The sequence below is a fragment of the Pseudorca crassidens genome, chromosome 4 (genome assembly GCF_039906515.1).
Source record: "Pseudorca crassidens isolate mPseCra1 chromosome 4, mPseCra1.hap1, whole genome shotgun sequence".
In the NCBI taxonomy this organism is placed as follows: Eukaryota; Metazoa; Chordata; class Mammalia; order Artiodactyla; family Delphinidae; genus Pseudorca; species Pseudorca crassidens.
The window spans coordinates 61,117,827-61,138,169 of record NC_090299.1 but is presented as its reverse complement, the minus strand read 5'-3'; the positions used below and the strand labels follow the sequence as shown (position 1 = coordinate 61,138,169).

The window sequence follows — 20,343 nt, the reverse complement described above, 5'->3', positions numbered from 1 at the left end:
CATAGCACCTTGATGCACTGAGAGTGATTCTAGTGTTTATGTATTTTTTCACATACGTGAAAATACAAGCCACATTCTTTATCTGGTGCCCAACCACAGAAGCAGTGGATTGTGGATGCACAGGAAATCTTGGGCTCTTTTACACTTCCAGGCACTGTGCTGGTCTCCCATATAGCCTCGTTATTCAGGGATTTTCAGTACCCCCTTCCTATTCCTTCCCTTCCCTTTTCTTTTTTTCCCCCATGGTTTTTTTCTGTGCACTATTTTTGCCTTGCATACCACCTTTTAAATTTCACTGGTACTCAGGGTCAGCTCCAAGCCAAACAGGGAAGCCTCTGTTTGTCCTGGAGTGTCCCCTCCCACAGATTCTGTATCTACATGTGTTTCCTTGGATGCCTTCATTGGCAGGACTGGCTTTAACTTTTCCCTACTTTCCTCTCTTCCCTTCTTCCAATCAAACAGTGCTATTCTGTTGCATCTTCTCAGGATATACTATTTGCTAAAGGAATTTTTGTTATTCCTCTCAGGTAACCTGATTTTATGTTAATATTGTATATTTTATTTTGCTTAATGCAGTTTCTAAAATGTCACTGTCAACATGTTACTGCTCAGGAAGATTGTCTGGCAAATTTAAACCTGGCTCTCAAGTTCTCAGTAATATACATATACCTTGTAAAAGGGTGTAGTGGGGCTTATGTGGCAGTTTTTCTTTCACTATAAGTCTTTCAAGGGCATCAGTATAAATAACTCGGATATGTACAGATATGTCTTATTTATGCTGCAAAGCACAACAGAGATCTCATTGACTTAGAAGTGTTTTTAAAAGGTTGGAATCAAAGACAGCCACTCACACCTGGAAGGGGTATGTGTCTTGAAGTTTACAGGTCACTGTTTTTTAAGACTCCTTCAATTACTGACTATTCTTTCCATCCTTCTTAAGTACAACCCTGTTATTGAATTCTTAAAACTAAGCAAACCATTTTTTAGTTCAGATCATACATGTACCACCTTGATCTTTTGTGTGCAACCCAATAAATTGGACTTGGGCACAACCTTTATTTTACCCAACATTGTTTTCCATGGCACATCTTAAAGTTTCCTTTCATTGTATCTTTACACCACTCCAAGAACCAGCCATGATCAGTCTTGGCTGTACTTGTTAGACTGCCATCTCTTTGAGGGCCAATAAGGTATCTTGTTCCTATATTAATTCTTCACCATGCTTTACATTGTATTGACATATACACATAGGATAGTAAAAACTGTTTATATGATACCTTCTCTTGACTTGAATGATCTCCTCCTTCAAATCCTACCATATTTACAAAGCCATTGGTCAAATTCCACCTCTTTTATCAACTACACTAGTCCCTGGTTTCTTATTTGTGAATTTATGCACTGCCACTCAATTTATCTCTTAACTAAATGTTGTCTTGTGTTGTCATCAATGCCATTCATATATCCTTATTCGCATATGTTTGTTTTCCCTCCCCAATTAGACTTTCAGTAATTTTTATATCCTTTTATTTTCAATCAAATAAATAATTTTATTAACATCATAATTTTTTTCCTCATTGTAAAGTTTTGATCTCAAATAACTGTCAGGTCTGCTACTCAAATGAATTTATAGCTGGACAATTTATGGAACCCTGAAGATACCTGTTCCCAGTCCAGGTTAGTGTCCATTGCAGATAGTTCTCACTTTCCTTCTCCAGCCCCTCAAGGGCCTTTGCAAATATCTCTTTCATTTTATGCCCAGAATCCCCTGAAATGTATCAGAGTATAACATCAACTTGTACAGAATACCAAGATCTCATCTCCTATTCTAGTTTCCTTGTCAAAAAAGCTGAGTTAGGCTATCCAAACAAACTGGCCAGACAGATTATATCAGATAGTGTGTCACACAAAATATAAATTTTCAACAAAATACATCTTTCCTTCTTTGGTCTCACACAGAAACTAAAGTCCCAAAATACAGACAATACCATCCTCCACCCCTTCTTCTGATTCATCAATCTTAGCCAAGTCAGCCCCATTCACACTCCCAGTAGGAGTCTGGTCCCCTGTTCAGCTTCTTTAGCAGTTGCTGCATGAAATCATCTTCCAATAATAATGCAGCTCCTTTAGCACCTCCAGAACTAGAGAACTCCATCTGTGAGTCTCATGAGCCACACACACAGACCCAACATTCCAGGGAGCTATCTGGTCGCACAAGAAAGAGCAAAGTACCTCAAAATTTAGAAATAACCCAAAGCCCAGGAACAAATGTGATTACAAGATTCCTTACAAGAAGCTTGCAGCTTCTCTTACCACTGCAAGAGGCTTAGGCACTAATTCTCATATGTAAGGGCATTTCCCAAATAAAAGTTACTTCCCCAAACAAAAATTTTTGACACTTACAACTCATATTGAGGTCATTAACCACAGACCATAGCAGAACCTTAGTGTAAGTGAGGACAGTGTGTAAACAGAGAGAAAAAGAGAAAAAAGACTCTCTTGCTTCAGCTTCTTTAGGTTGTCAGCCAATCTCCATTGCTTGACCAGAATCCATTATCTATAAACGGCTGACCCTCTTTCAAGACAATTGCTTTTCTTTATCCACTGGACTAGGTCAGCCAACATCTATCTCTGCTATCTTTGCAGTTTCCTTCGCCTTCTCCTCCACCTTTTCACACCTTTCAGTCAATCTGCCCTCAATTCCATCATCTGGATTCTGAAGATGACTCAGAGTGCTTTTCTCCAAGGCTTCCACCTGGGTTTTTATTTGGATGAATATATGGTCCCTCTCTTACAACTTGCTCCTATTCTGCCTATATGCTCTCCTGTGCACTCCGGTGCAAGACACAATAGTCTCCTGCATCTTGCTGATGACTGGAAACAGGAACTGCTCACAATATTCCTCAGACCCCAGCACTTTCACTTTCCCTGGTTCCACCAGTTCCACGATGTCCAAGAGCTGCATTTCCCCTGCTACTTTAGAATCACAGTGTGGACCTGAGCACAGAGCGGTGGACAAGCAGTTGACCTAGAGGTCAACCAGAGCTCTGAGTGCCATGGCCCCTTTCACCACAACACTGTGCCTCTACTGACACAAAGCTCCTTTCCAAGGTGCCACATCAGCAAACATTCATGTCCCTGTAAATGCTCTGCTTGACCAGAAAGGCAGTGTATCCAGTCAGCCAGTCCCCAAAGGCCAAGCCAGCTCTGGGCCTTCTCACCCCCAACAAGAGTGACTATGTGACCCCAGCCAATCAGATATTTTCTATTTGTCTCATCCTTTTTCTTTTTCTTTATCTTATGAAAGTTTCTTGACTTCCGCCCCATTTTGTAGTTCTCTGAAAGGAGACTGTCCACTTCATGAAGTCTTAAATAAAGTTTATTTGTATGATGTAAATTGTCTTCTTTAATCATTTTAGCACCTCTTACAGTCATGCCACTGGTAGAACCTATTGTATCATTTTCTGTGTTTTCTTTTATATCAGCACTTCTATTTACCACAGGGTTACCACACCATACCCTCAATCAATTCCTGATAACTTCAAGGACTCTCTGTGGACAATTATGAAGATTATTATCACCACAAATTTAAAGTCTGTAGTTTCAGCTGGGCACCAGGGCTGCTCAGCAATATTTTTATGTATCACTGGAGATTTCTTCCACCATTCCCTACAGAAGACATTGCAACTCTTTACTACTCTTTGCAAGATCTCTACCTCACCCTTGGCTACCACTCCCACCAAGGAGTTTGGTCTTCTACTCACTGAGAAAATAAGGCAGTATTCTCAAAGCTTAGTATTCATAAAAATGAATCTTGAGAAAAAGGCAAAAAAGTAAGCCCACACTTTGATAGAATTTGTCTCAGATAAAGCCACATTTATAACACAGGTGTTTCTGATAGCGAAGTATGGTAGCTCCACCTAGAAAAGCACAGTCAAGTAGGAATTACATCAATTATCAACTTGCATTCCAAAGGTATCCCAGCAAATGCATGGAAGAATGAAAGAAATATATTTTATCCAAGAAGTTATGAAGATTTTCAATACCATGTCAGGACCAAAGTGAAATTCTGATTTCACTTTAGTCCTGATGCTATAGAGATACAGTAATAAAAATAATTTCTGATTTATAAATTGCCCCATAGGTGTCATACAGATGACCTAGTTCTGGTGCATTCCTCCTCACACAGGAACTCCAACTCTGGCAAAGTCCTCTCCAGGTATTTCTGGCAGTCCTATGGGCTTTACTCTCTTGGTATCCACATGTTCTACCAGGTACACCACAATGCTCAGCCAGGAAATGCAGCCATCCACGCTCTTTTTGTGGGCACAACAGTTTCCTTCCTGTGTCTATCATGGAGTCTATCATGTGCACTACCACGGAGTGCACCATGCTGGTTTCTACCCATACCACACTTTTGCTCCCAAGGTAGCACATAAGCACAGTTGTTCCACATCAGTGGTCACCACAGGTTTGTTCTGCTGCAGTCCCAGCACCGTTCTGCTGGATCCTTCCAGTAGTGATACCGTTCTGACCTACTCTATATGGAGCCCATGATCTCTCCTACTTTTCTCCCAAGCAAAGCAATTCTCCATTAGTGGCCACCCTAAGCCCTCTTGGTATGTAAGTTGTATGGTAAAGTGTGATAGAATGAAGGAAGTTTTTTTGTTTGGTTTTTTTTTTTTTTTTAGTAAATTTGTTTATTTATTTTTGGCTGCATTGGGTCTTCGTTGCTGTGTGCGGGCTTTTCTCTGTTTACCTTGAGCAGGGGCTACTTTTAGTTGCGGTGTGCGGGCTTCACATTGTGGTGGCTTCTCTTGCTGTGGAGCACAGGCTCTAGGTATGTGGTCTTCAGTAGTTGTGGAACGCAGGCTCAGTAGTTGTGGCTCACAGGCTCTAGAGTGCAGGCTCGGTAGCTGTGGCACATGGGCTTAGTTGCTCCATGGCATGTGGAATCTTCCTGGACCAGGGCTCAAACCCATGTCCCCCGCGTTGGCAGGCAGATTCTTAACCACTGCACCACCAGGGCAGTGGTTTCCCATTCTGCGCTTCATAATATGTGTGATATCATTGTTTCCCAATGGATAATGGGAAACAATGATATTCTTGACACCTAGAGCAATATCCTATCTCTTTTTTTCTTTTACTGAAGTATAGTTGATTTACAATATGGTGTTAATTTCAGGTGTACAGCACAGTTATTCAGTTTTTTATATATATATATATATATAGAGAGAGAGAGAGAGAGAGAGAGAGAGAGAGAGAGAGAAGAGTTCCCTGTGCTATACAATAGGTCCTTGTTGTTAATATATTTTATATATAGTAATGTGTATATGTTAATCCCAACCTCCTAATTTATCCCTCCCCCCACCTTTCCCTTTGGTAACTATAAGTTTGTTTTTTGTGTTTGTGGGTCTATTTCTGTTTTATAAAATAAGTTCATTTGTATTTTTTTTAATTCCACATATAAGCGATATCATATGATATTTGTCTTTCTCTGGCTTACTTCACTTAGTATGATAATCTCTAGGGCCATTCATGTTGCTGCAAATGGCATTATTTCATTCTTTTTTATGGCTAAGTAATATTCCATTTGGGCATATATTTGTAGAAAATTATAATTTTAAAAGATACATGCACCCCAATGTTCATTGCAGCACTATTTACAATAGCCAAGACATGCAAGCAACCTAAATGTCCATCGACAGATCAATGGCAATATCCTATTTTAAATTGTAACTTGGGTGGTCACTAATTTCAGGGGCACCTACAAGAATATACTATTGCTATTTGATGGATATAGAAATAACAAGTGGTAGAGTTTTCTTCTTTAATTTCTACCTGCCTACTGGCTCTTGGAGTCTCTACTGAAGAACCAGTTTTTGTGTAAGGTAACATGCTAAGAACTTTCTGATACTTGAAGCACCACCTAACATGGATGCTTCCCAACCTTACAGCTAAATGTCATTGTAACACATCCAACAACAAAAAAATGTGATGCTGGCATTAGCATTTTTATCATCTGCCCTAAGGCACTTATCCATGAAGAGATTTTCACAGGTGATTACTCTAATATCGTGTGGCAACAACTCTTCCATCCAGCCTTAACCCCCATACTCCTCCCACCTCCACGCACTTATTGTAGATTTTTCTGATAAATAGGTCATTTATTTTGTAGTTAGAAGATATAGAAGTGAGAGTGGTATGAATAATAAACCAAGGGAATGTGCATAATTAGTATATTTCCATGTATCTTTACCACAGATTTTACCAGACTTCACAATACCATAGCCAACCAAGTATCAGTTTTCACTGCTTACTCTGCTCTGTATTTATTTCATATAGAGACCTCTTCAACTAAGTAATAGTTGACATTTGCTTGAGTTCATTTATTGAATCATAATAATAAATTGTAGAGTCTCAAATTTATAATGTATGACTCCTATAAGATTCTTAGTGGTTTTACATTGTAAATACATTAGAATATTGATCAAAGAAGTAATCTGATACAAAAGATTAATGTCAGCATAAAAACTCTGTGCTTCAGTTATGGGTCCAACATAATACAAATCAAATAAGAACTTATATCAGTGTTGGGTGAGGACATACTGGCATGAAGAAGTGGGCTAGAGTTTCGGTTTCCAGACTAACATGTGAGAGGTTAAAAGTTGCCACTCTGTCCTAAAGAGTAAAAAAGCAGAACAAACTGAAAAATCAACAACTCTCTTTAAATCAGAGAAGTAAGGTCACAGGGCTAACCGCTGTGCCAAATTCGAAGAGACTGACAGGCAGATACAGAGAATCCCAACGTACCAGAGCAGAAACCCACAAGCACAAACCACCATGGAAACTAGGGCCAGGGTAAGGAAACCTGAACCAAAATTGATAAATTGCTAGAGGCTCAGTACGGATAAGTCCAAGAGTTGTAAACTCCAGGGGGACCCCGTCATGGGGGGGAGTTTCCACACTTTTGTGAATTTTACCTCCAGGAGTTCAATTGGGTTCTCATAGTGAACACCTGAAAGAAATCCCGTTGTGCTTCCTGCAGGGAGAGGGGAGAGGAAGCATTCTGAAATATCCCCAAACACTCTGTTCTGAGCCAGGCCTGCCCTCTGAAGAAGCTATTTAACCAAAGCCTAATCTTTTGGTGTTTTATCAGAGCCTAACTGACCTGGGGAAGGGAAATACCCAACTTCAGGCCCCTCTAGCCATCCTGTCCCTCCAAAGCTGGGGGTGGGGAGGAGACTGAGACTGAGAATCAGGGAGACTGAAGTTCACAGGCTCACTGAAGACTGAGACCTAGTTACAGGCCTATAGAACACTTCCCTGCCTTCACACTTACCACCACATCACAGAAGGGCTATTTACAGCAGTTTCTTTTACCTGGTACATCACATTCAGCTATCAAGAAAAACAATTACAAGACATACCAAATGGCAAAAAACACAGTTTGAAGAGACAGAGCAAGTATCAAAACCAGTCTCAGATATAGCAAGGATGTTAGAATTATCAGATAAGAATTTTTTAAAACTATCATTAATATGCTAAGAGCTCTAGTGGAAAAAGTGGACAGCATACAAGAACAGATGTGCAATGTAAGCAGAGAGATGGAAATTCTAAGAAAGAACCAAAGAGATATAGTAGAGATCAAAAGCACTGTAAGAGACATGAAGACTGTCTTTAAAAGGATTATTAGTACATGTACATAGCTGAGGAAAGAATTTGAGCTTGAGGATATCTCAACAGAAACCCCAAAACTGAAAAGCAAAGAGAAAAACACAACATACAAAAACTGTGAAACAACTATGAAAACATATGGATAATAGGAATTCCAGAAGAAGAGAAAGAAACGGAAGTATTTGAAGCAATAATGAGTGAGGGTTTCCCCCAAATTAATGTCAGACACCAAACCACAGAGCCAAGAAGCTCAGAGAATACCAGGCAGGGTGGATGCCAACAAATGAGCTAAATGTGTAACTGTATTATTTCATTCCAAACCCTTAACAGTAGTCTGAAGAATTGTCATCCCCATTTCACAGATGTAACTTCTCCAAGGTAACATGGAACTAATCCTGAAATCCAGGTCTGTCTAAAGCCCTGACTTAAATCATAAATATTATTGCCTCCAGATAATGATATCAGCTGCTATTTTAACTACTTACCATGTACCAGTAATTATTCTAATAACTGAAGATATATAATCTTGGTAGAGTCTAGTACATCTATAACCTTGTGAGGTAGTTGTTATACCTACTTTACAACTGAGGAAACTGAAGTTTATTTTTTTAAATTGAAGTATAGTTGATTTACAATGTTGTGTTAATTTCTGCTGTACAGCCAAGTGACTCAGTTATACATATATATATATATATAAATATATACATTCTTTTTTCATATTTTTTTCCATTATGGTTTATCATAGAATGTTGAATATAGTTCCCAGTGCTATATAGTAGGATCTTGTTGTTTATCCATTCTATATATAATAGTTTTCACCTGCTAATCCCAAACTCCCAATCCAACCCTCTCCCAACCCCATCCCCCTTGGCAACCACTGGTCTGTTCTCTATGTCCATAAGTCTGGTTCTGTTTTGTGTCACATTTTTGGTTCCACATATAAGTGATATCATATGGTATTTGTCTTTCTCTCTCTGAGTTACTTCACTTAGTATGATCACCTTTAGTTGCATCCATGTTGCTGCAAATGGCATTATTTCAATCTTTTTTATGGCTGAGTAGTATTCCAGTGTATACATGTACCATATCTACTTTATGCATTCATCTGTCGATGAACATTTAGATTGTTTCCATGTCTTTGCTATCGTGAATAGTGCTGCTATGAACAAAAGAGTGCATGTATCTTTTTGAATTATAGTTTTGTCTGGTTATATGCCCAGGAGTGGGATTGCTGGATCATATGGTAATTCTATTTTTAGTTTTCTGAGGAACCTCCATACTGTTTTTCATAGCGGCTGCACCAACTTACACTACCACCAACAGTGTAGGAAGTTTCCCTAGAAAACTGAGGTTTAGAGAGATAAAATAGTTTGACTAAAAACATGCACACTAAGTGGCAGATATAATATTTAAGCTAACATTTATAAGACTATGGATCCTTTATTTATAACCTATAAGTTAAAACATACATAAAGTGAAGGATGTGAGGTAAGTCTTTCCCTAGGCCATTCTAGTACCTCTTGCATTATGCTCACCATTCACAAATATCATCATCACTGCTCTGGACTTAGAAGCAGTATTAGATGGAGGGAAAGAGCTCAACTCCTAATCACATTACCTTTAACCTTGTGATTTTATAGGTTTGTGCCTTGCTTGCCTCATTCATAAAATGGCCATGATAATAGTATCTGCTTCATAGTGCCATTAAAGGAAACCTTTAGCCATATCATGTAACTTAGAGCAGGGCACCATATGTAATAAGTACTCAAAATAATAGCTGCTATTACTTAACATTTTTCTTTAGAATTACTTTTTTACCTACACAGCTATATTTTTAAAAGAAACCATATTTCAGTCATAGGCAGAAATACTATATAACATGTATAAACACACGGAAACCTTAAAAACACAGTTAAAGCAAAACTCTATTATATTCTCTTGGCAGTCAAGATCTCTGAGCCTGAGAGTTGTTCCCTGTTTGTTAACAGGGAAGTTTTGCAAGTGTTAGAGAGAGATAAAAACATGCAAAAACCAATCTGAGATCTACTCAGAAGATCATGGATTAAAAAGGATTAAAAATGAAATAACTGCCTTACATGTGAATCTATTTTATTCAAAGCTGGTATGTTATTGTCCTAAAAAAAAAAATCACTTACAATTCCAAAATTTAGGAAAAACATGACTGAGCATTGACTTTTATTTGCCAGGAATCATATCTTTTACTCTCTTTTACTGTAAACATGCATGGAAAGTATTTGTGTTCTTTTAAAACCATAGGGAACATTTTGAGGGCATCTGAGTGATAGATCATCAAAAAAAGCAAGGAATGTGAACTCGCAACCTAAGCCAGAGAAAGCTGGAGCCTTCATCATGTTAAAGGGATGGCCATTATCTCTGCTCTGAAAATGAGGAGCTATGAGCTGATGTCACTATGTGGAAAGAACAGAGGAACTTATTGGGCTGTTTAGAAGTGACTATGCATTTAGAACCAAGATGATAGAGATCTGCCTCAATAGCTAAAAATTCCAGATAACAAAGGAAGCCACCATCTGAGGATATGGTTGCTCTATTAGTTTCATCAAAAGGTACAAGCACTCTGGCTCTCTGGAAGATCTAGATTTGTCAAACACACTGAAGGGGGACAAACGATATGTGAGGCTATATGACATAGTGACAAAAGTGGCAGACATAAGGAAACAAAAGACCCAGCTTGCACAAGGAATGGGGGAAGTGGAAAAGCATGAGAGAAGAATGACTTTGAATACTGGGTCCTCACACAGCCTCTGTCCCTGTGAGGTTATACAAGTCGAGGCAAACCATCTAAATGCTCTTGCGAAAGTCTCAGACTGGTGAAACAAAGATGATGGTTCCTACCTCTGAAGTACGCTACGAGGCTAGATTAAGATGATGTCTGTAAAGGACGCCACCTACACTGAGAATTCAGCAAGTGGTGGAGGAGACCCACAAACCAAATGCAATGTGTGGACAATTTTTAGATGTTGTTTTTGAACAAATTAACTGTAAAAAGAGAAAAGTAAATCAGTAGGTGAATATAGGGCTGGGTAGTAGACGCTATTAAGTAATAACTACTAATTTTATTGGGTTTTGCAATGGTTTTGTGGTTGTTTGTTTTAAAAGTCCTTACCTTTTAAAGAAACTTATAGAATTATTTACAAATAAAGTTATAGAATAGCTGTGATTTGCTTTAAAATACTCAAACAAACAAAAAACCCTATTAGATGAAACAAGAATGGCAGAAAAATGATGAGTGATGGGTCCACACAGGTTCATTGTATAGTTCCTCTATTTTTGTGTGCCTCTGAAAATTTACATACACACACACACACACACACACACACACACACACCTTTTAAAATAAATATATAGAGATTAAAAGACACCAGCATCAGTTAATAAATATCCTGTTATTGTTTTCATCACAGACATTATTTTAACTACACACTCAGTGCAGACTTCCTGTAGGTTTGGTCCACACAATAAAAGGAAGGGCTTCTACATAGAAAGATCTAAAGACCAGAATAAGCCCATGGAGAAGCAAGACTACTGTGGAAAAAAAGTAAAAACTGAGTTTAGAGCAAGAAGAACTGACCCAGAGTGGTCTCACTTGGAAATAAATCTAGGAATTAAGATTTTTGGAAGTGAAATCAGGCTGTTACCAATCCCAGAAGAAATGTCCATCCATATCTTTCTTTAGCTCAGATCTTTCTTAGTTTTAAAACTGTACACCTTTTTTTTTTTTTTTTTTTTTTTTTGCTGTACACGGGCCTCTCACTGTTGTGGCCTCTCCAGTTGCGGAGCACAGGCTCCGGATGCGCAGGCTCAGCGGCCATGGCTCACGGGCCCAGCCACTCCGTGGCATGTGGGATCTTCCTGGACCGGGCCACAAACCTGTGTCCCCTGCATCGGCAGGCGGACTCTCAACCACTGCGCCACCAGGGAAGCTCTAAAACTGTACACCTTTTACTGCAGCCAAACTTACATTTTGTTTCTTCATTATTTTTTCAATTGCTCCTTAGAAAATGACTATTTTTAAGGCTTCAGTTTGATTATGACTTTGTCAAGAGGAAGGGATTAAGTATCTCTCAGCCTTTGAAGGAGTCAGTCACAGAAGAAGACAGCTTTAGGAAACCAGATAGATCAATTCAAGACACCCCAAATGATCTAAAGAGCTGGCAGAGATAGAAGGAAGGGGCCCTAGGGATGGGTGCAGGTATAAAGTAAGCAAGGTCTGGATAATTCAGGAAATATATATGTAATACACATGGAACCAGTAAAGGAAAGTTGTCAAAAGCAGTCTGGAATAGGTAAACCTAATTTCTAAATTAATGTCTCCAGATTCATTTTTTAATCTACCAAAGGGTGAAGCAGTAGACATACCACGTGGGGTTGCAGTGAAGATTAAATGACATAATGCATAGAGAATACTTCAAACACGCCTGGCATTTACCAAGCACTCTGTCAGTGTTAACTATGGTGAATATGCTTAAAATTTTGCTCACTATTCCAAGCAGTTATGGCCAAAGCAGATGCTTTTGATGTATAAATGCAGCTATGTGGGAGACCATATTGATTTTAAAAGCAATTCAACAAATCAAAGATACACAACACTATTAGAACTTGCATAAGTTTCTACCTTCTCTCTTTATTGTTTCATTTATAAATTATAATCCCAACAAGTTTTTGTCAGTCATGAAGACCTGTCAAGTTTCCTGCTCAACTCTGAGCAAAATTCTTTCTAGAATATTCTAACAGAATTTTTTAAATTTCCTGATTTTTTTTTTTTCTTCTAGATAGGAATAGCCTTTCTGACAGAAAGGGTGATGTGAATGTGCCAGGAAAGGCCTGGATAGCTACAAACATCTTCCTCCCATATCTGGCCAGAGTATGTGAAACCCCCACATTAATCATTCCTTTGTAGGCATGAAAAGCTACTCCTAAATGTAACTGTTAGCTGGGAAAGGAAACACATAAAGCTTTTGTCAGCTATTAAGACTCCACCTTTAATTGTTTTATCAATTTCCCCAGCATGCATTCATTTATTCTTTAATAGTTCAACAAAACATCATTGAATGTGTACTAGAGATGGGATTACAAAATTTAATGAGCTATGCTTCCAGCCCTGAGGAACTCTATCACAAAAGAAGACACTGGGTATAGTGGCTGGGAGTGCCACCATTGGAATCAGACAAACTTGGGTTCAAACAGTAGCTTTGCCATTCTCTACTTATTTCCTCTGGAGCAAACCTCTCTGTACCTCAGTTTCTTCAACCACTGACCTTTTTAGTAAATGGCTTAATAGGCGTAAATGCTTTATCAAGTTACTGTCAGGGAATAACAATAAATATTAGTTATTATTATCATTACTTTTCTTTTATTACTTTTCTTATTACATGAATTAAAATTATAACAGACCATAAGTTAGTACATATTCAAAGTGCTTTGGTTGCAGATACAGTGTAGTACCTTATTCTGCCTGGGAAATTTAAGGGCTTCTTCTAAAGAGATGATAATAGAGCTAAGTATGGAGGCAGTGCTGTCACAAGGGCAGCAGTGGGAAGAGCCACGAGGCAGTTAAGACCACAATATGTAAAAGAAATGAGACCTTAAGTGGAACTAGAGCAAAAGGTGTTAGTTGGGTAAATGTAATATGAAGAGTTTGTAAGGGTGAGTTGTGGGGCTTTGTGAAGGGCCTTATAGGCCAGGGTAAGTGGCTTGGACTTTGATCAAGAGATAGAAAATGCCAATTGAGAAGTTTTAGAAGAGTGAAAATCATATTTGTTTTTGAGAAAAACGACTCTATCACTTGTATAGTCTAGAGTAGAAAAGGGGACTGGTGATAGGCCTTCAAGGAGAAAGTTGCAATCATCTACTGGATGGGGCAACATTAGGGGGAATAGAGATGAGATGCAAGTTTGAACATACTCCCAAACTAAAGTCAGTGAAACACGAAGTTGTATCATAGGACAGCAGCACAAACCAGTGTCCTGGGAGCCACCCTAGGAAGCACCCACTCCACAACTTCCTCCATCTCCCAGTGCCCTCTATGCACCAACCCGCATATGTGTTTACTCTATCACCAAGTCCATTTGATCCCAAGTCCTAAGTCTCTCTCTAATTCTGCTCTCTACTTGCCATCCTTACTGCTATGGTCTGAACATCAGGCCATCACCACCTCTTCCAAGGACTACCTCATTAGCCCATTATTTCACTGTTGCTAAGCTTATCGCTTTCTAATTTATCCTTATAGGTGTCACAGTGATATGCTAACAAAATTTGATCATGTCACCCTCCTGGTTAAAATTTTCCAAACACTTGCCTCTACCTATAGGACAAAATATGAGCTCAACGAAAACTAGATACCTACTTCTTCATCCTCAGTTATGGCCAGAGTCATTCCAAGAATACCAGTGGCTGAGAGATTTTGTTGTTTACTCATATGCTAAGGATCTCTGGTTTGAATCTCTTCTTTGCACATGATCTCTATGTCATGAAATCAATCACATTCTTTTGACAAATTTTGACTAAAGGATCCCCCTGTAACAATTTCACAGAGACATTTGGATGACCTAAATAAGACATTCAAGGCCCTCCATAATCTTTACCCATCTTTTTTCCCATATGATTTTTCCAAATCTTTCACTCAAGCCACATAGGTCTATTCATTGTCCTTTCTTGAAACACACCTGGTGCTTTGCTACTTCTAAGTTTCAGCTCATGGCATCCCTCTTATGTGGAACCCACTGCCTCTTTCTCTCTTCCTCTCCAGAACGTAAATATTCTCTACATGTGTCTTGCTCTGTGAAGTGTCCCCAAGTCACCTCAGCCCACCGGAACCACTTTCTTTTCTGTACCTGCCATCTCGGCCACTTATTTGCAATTTATCATCAGTTCCTGTCTTGTAATATTACTGTATTGTTGTATTCAATTATTTATCTCTTGCATTGTTTTATAACTTTTAAAAAGTTTATGCTTTATTTCCTGCACCAGAGTGTAATTTCCTTGAAAGCTAAGACTTTAACATGTATTACTTTATATATATATATATATAAAATATATATATTATATATAAAAGTGCCTTCTTTTTAGGAGGGCCTAAAAAGAAATAATACATGAATAATATGTATATAGTTGGCCCTTAATTAGTAATTAACAATTAATTAGTAATTGTTCATTGACATGGCTGATATAGCTACAGGAGAAAAAAGATTTGTAGTTCATGAACTAGAAAATTGTTTGAATTAATGAACATCATTTTTTACGTATTAAATGTTACAATTTTAACAGAATATATCCAAATACATCAATTACCTATTTTTGTTACATTTTCCCAGACAGGAAAGAATGTATGTGCTTCCTTTATGAAAGAATTATTGAGGGCTTCCCTGGTGGCGCAGTGGTTGAGAGTCTGCCTGCCGATGCAGGAGACTCAGGTTCGTGCCCCGGTCCGGGAAGATCCCACATGCCGCGGAGCGGCTGGGCCCGTGAGCCATGGCCGCTGAGCCTGCGCGTCCGGAGCCTGTGCTCCGAAACGCAAGAGGCCACAACAGTGAGACGCCCGCGTATCGCAAAAAAAAAAAAAAAAAAAGAATTATTGAAAGTCATATGACAAAACAGTGCACAGTTCTTGGTTTAGTTATACTGCCCACTGAGCAGAGAAAACCTTCCCTTTTATGGACAGAGGATTAAGGAGGAGGGACAGAGATGGAGAAAGGGGAAGAGGGAGGGAAAGAGATGGGGGGAGAAGGACAAGGAAAGGGAGGGGGAAGCAGAAGAGGAAGGAGAAGCAAAAGAGAAGGGAAAGGTTCTCTTCTGATTAAATCAGTGGGCAAAGCACTTTCCAAAAAAGAATGCAGTATCCTCTTGCTGACTAAACCAGTTTTGCTCATTTTCTTCCTTTCACATGTCATGTACAATATAAAGTCTATTTTTCACTGACATGGTCAAAACTGTGTCTTTGAAGATCATTCTGATGGCTTAGAGGAAGTTTAGACTACAGGTAGTAAGGGCATGTCTAGGCAGCGCCAGGGGCGCCAGCATTGAAACACTGGGAAGAGTGAGGAGGCTTTTAAAACTTTCACAGGTTAAAGAAATTGACATGATAACTCTACTTACCAAGATTCTAGTGACTTTCTTCTATAATTGGTAGGGGGTGGAGTATGAAGCAACATAGTATTGTAATTAACTCTTGTATAGAAAGCATGAAACTAACTTATTAAAAAATTTTAAATTACTATTTTAAATTCACTATTGTTATTTTAAATTCATCATTCCCCCCAACACACACAACCCTGATTTCTCTTACAGGTTTTTTAAGATCCATGCTTTTCCTAATCTGCTTTCTTAATAGTTACCAATAGCGTTAAAAGCTCCATTTCATTGTTGAACCTTAATATAATTTCGTAAACTATTACAACTAAAAAGCCTGGGTAGAATTGAAGTGCCTGTGAGTGTAAAAATTTTCAGTAGTGGGAAACTTCTCATTTATTCAATCAAGGTTGTTCTCTAGTAGTTAATATCATTAGGGGAAAAAAAAATAATCAGATAGAAAAGAAAGTCAAGGGACTTCCCTGGAGGTCCAGTGGTTAAGGTTAAGACTCCATGCTTCCACTGCAGGGGGCGTGGGTTTAATTCCTGGTCGGGGAACTAAGATCCTGCATGCTGCGCAGTGCGGCCAAAAGAAAGAGAAAAAAGAAAGGAAAGTCAACCCTGGCAGGGCAGGGATATGGCAATGAAAGTCCAAAGTGGTACGAAAGTGGTGATTCTGAAGAACTGCATGTCGCATCAGCCTCTGCATGCTTCCTCCCTTTGACACAGCAAGTTATTTAATGTGGTGAGAAAGTAAGTGTTGAAGCAGTATCATTCTTTACTAGAAATCACATGTCAGGAGTTCAGTTTTTTTTTAAAAAAAAAGAGGAAGTTCAGGCTAAGCAAAACTTGGGTCAACAGCTGGCTTACGTAAATGTGAAGGTTATGTATGACTGGGATGCTGCAGCCTCAAACAGAGTCCACAGAAGCAGCCACCTGGAGCCCTTCTCTCCTTCAAAGCAAAGCCTCTGAGCAGACAGGAAGAGTCAGCATTCAAATGCAGCCACAACGCAAGCTGGTGCAAATAACGGAACAGCACAGACAGTCACCTATGTGACTTGATTTCAAAAGCACACACGCATGCCACTTCCTGCCACCTAAAATAATCTTTGACAGTTCTCTGAAACTTGCCTTGTTTCTGCCAAAGCACAAATAGACATAATGTGAACTGAAGTGACTTGAATATTCTGTAAAATGAGGAAGTTTGAAGCATAACTTAGGAAAAATTTAGAGATAAATCATCCTTCTTTTCAGCCATACATTTTCACATGTATTGACTACGTGATCGTTTTCAGAAGATCATATTGAAATGTGAACTATCACCAGGACCCTCTTTGTCTCTCAAACCTCATCCCTTTTCTCTGTTCCTCATGTGTGCATTCACTATGATAGTCTTCCTTCAAGTCCTCGATGAGAAGCTTATGCCCATTGCAGTCTGGGTGCTTGCCATTTGCCTCCCTGGGTGCTCTCCTGGCTGCACGAGCACACAGGCCTCTTGTCACTGTAACTCCTCAGCCCAGAAGACACCTCCACAGTGCAGCCCTTACTGGCCATCCCGTCTGTAAGTGTCCACTGCGAATTCTGTCTATCCGCTGATGCTAATTTACTTTTCTTCTTGATGCGCCTTATGTCCCTCTTTAAACTTTTGGTATTTAACATGCAAGCTCTATTTATGAATTCACCCATGCAACAAACATGTGTTGAGCACCTAACGTATGCCAGACATTATTCTAGGTCCTTGTGATTCATCGCTGAACAAAACAGATAAAGGTCCCTGCCCTCAAGGAACTTATGTCCTGGTTGTGGAGTGGAGGTGCTCCTATGATAAACATAATGAATGAGGAAATACATGTTCAAAGATAAAAATGCTTTTGAAGAAAGAAAAAAATCAGAGCAGGGGCTTCCCTGGTGGCGCAGTGGTTGAGAGTCCGCCTGCCGATGCAGGGGACACGGGTTCGTGCTCCGGTCCGGGAAGATCCCACATGCCGCGGAGCAGCTGGGCCCGTGAGCCATGGCCGCTGAGCCTGCGCGTCCGGAGCTTGTGCTCCGCCACGGGAGAGGCCACGACAGTGAGAGGCCCGCGTACCGCAAAAAAAAAAAAAAAAAAAAAAATCAGAGCAATTTAAGGAGGATAAGGAGTGTCAGGCTGTGTGTGTTGCAGCTGATTGCAATAAGAAATAGAATCAAGGTGGGCCTCAGAGAGAAGATGAAATTTGATCAAAGTGAAGAAGATGAAGGTGTTAGCCATGCAGATATCTGAAACCAAGTCATTGCAGGGTTTGGAGCAGAGGCAGGAGTTGGCTGATGTGTTTAAAGGCTCACTCTGTCTTCTGAGTTGAGAGTAGTCTGTAGCGAGGCAAGGGAAGAATGAGACCATATACATAGGAACACCACTGTATGCCTGGCCCATGAAGACAAGAAGTGTTTGTTGAATGAATTAATATATGAATGAATGGAATATGGAGGCTGAAAAATAAGAGATCCTCACAAGCATGAAGTAATGGGCGATATCTTCACATCTTTGGGAAACAGGCATAGTACATTAAGGTCACATCTTATAATTATTTGTATGTGAATATGTGCGTGTTTATATCTATATACATATATATGAATATGTACTGCTTGCCTTCTCTGTGGAAAACACTTTGAGTTTTGACAGATGCCTTCACCTAATTTATGCCACGTCCATAAATGTACGCATAATGTAGTTTTCATTAATGCCAAGCTCCATATAATGTGACTACTTCCATTTCCTGAAAAATAGCACATTCTAATACTGCCTAGCTGAGATGCTTTTTTTTTTAATTATGGAAGAAGTCTGTTCTCATAAAAACAGAGGTCATGGTTTCAATTGAAACCGTGTGTCATGGTTTCATGGTTTCAATTCCCATTTAGGTATGTTAGTTTTAAATGAGGAAAAAAATTTCTCCAGCCACAGATTCTTTCTCAATGCCAAAATGTTACTTGTGAAAACTTACTTTAGGCATGAGAAAGGGCCAAAAGAGTGAATCTGGAAATCCCTATACAAACCAATTTGGAGAAAAAAAAAAAAACAAACAGGTGGCATACTGGCTATAGATTAATATATGAAAGGCAGCTTACATTTAAAATGTAATGTTTTTTAAAAATGCCAATATAGTTCCAAGATGATAAATTTCAAGGTTGGACAATTTTAAGGTTTGAAAACTTGTCTCATTTATCTAATAATTTACAAATAATTATCCAACGTGTACTATGCTTGGCACCGACAATACAAATTGAGTACAACAGTGGATGCATTTGTATGGTTGATTGCACTAATTCCCACCCAAGGTAACATCACTCTCAAGGAGAGAAAATTAGCTCTTGGGCAAGACAGAAAAGCTTAAACTTTTAACGTATAAAACATAGCTATACATACAATGCATAAACAGACATACAGTCTAAAGATCCCTTAGGAAGGAAAAACAAACAAAAAAAGGTTGAGAAACACTTGTCTATTGGAAAGCTAGGGATTATGATAAAATAAGATAACTGCACTCATAGGAAAAGTGTAGAATGTTGTGGAAACACACACCAGGAACACCTAACTTGGTTTGAAGGGGAGGTCGGGAAAGGCTTCCAGGGAGAAGTCATACTTCAGCAGAGCTGTATGGGATGACCAGTAGGGACTGCTCAGGCAAGCAGGTGGAGAGTGTTGTTCTAGAATCAAAGCAGAGGAAGAGCTCATGCAAAAGATATGGACGATCACTAGCACAGACTTTCCTTGAGGAAAATCTATATAAACCCCTTAATTATATAGCTTGGCTAAGTTGGCTAATTAACTCACAATGTCAGATAGGCCACAGAGGAAACACTGAAAACTGAAAGTTGAATTTGGGTCACATTTTATACCTCAAGTGTGTCCTCTCTCACATAGGCGTCTTCCTTTCCATCATCCACCATCATCACAGTGAGACTTTCACCACTTCCTGCCAGAGAGTTCCAACAGCTTCCCTTACTTGTTTCCCTCTGCTCACCCCATACATCAGAACAACACAGCGATCTTAGGAAGTAAAGTGCTAAATCAAGCTACCAAGAGGTCACCCCTGATGTATCCTTTCTCTGCTCTCAAATATTCATGTTGATCCAAATCAGCTCCTTGGCCTGCCAGCTAAGTGTTTGAATAGGCAGGCTCTAAACCACTGATGTGAGAGAACTCAAGTATTCCTTTAAGTCAACAGTTCCTAAACTTTTAGAATCTAATGAACTCTATAGTCCTCCCTGCATTCATCCAGTCACAAATATTTAGAGTGCCTACAATATGCCCAACACTGTTCTAATTACTGATGCTAGAGCCGGAATAGGGTAGACAAGGTCCTTAGCTCATGGGACTTGCTCTCTCAAGGAGGAAAGTCAAGTCGAAATTAAATAAACAAATAAATAAATCTAATAGTTTCAATTGATGATAAGCATTATGAAGTTTTAAAAGGGTCAGGAGTTAAAGAGTGACTTGAAATAAGGAGATGGAGGAATAAGGATAAGGAGGTGATAGTTGAGCTGAGACCTGACTAATGAGAACCAGTTACATGACTATCTAAGGGA

At 39.2% G+C, this 20,343-nt stretch overlaps 1 protein-coding gene across 1 annotated transcript in view; it reads right to left on the bottom strand.

The window, feature by feature from the left end:
* DTHD1 (death domain containing 1) overlaps positions 1 to 20,343 on the bottom strand; it is a 70,195-nt gene that overhangs the window by 8,551 nt on the left and 41,301 nt on the right. The window contains 1 exon segment of the mRNA XM_067734624.1: positions 2,793 to 3,025. Coding sequence (XP_067590725.1) covers positions 2,793 to 3,025 — 233 coding nt within the window.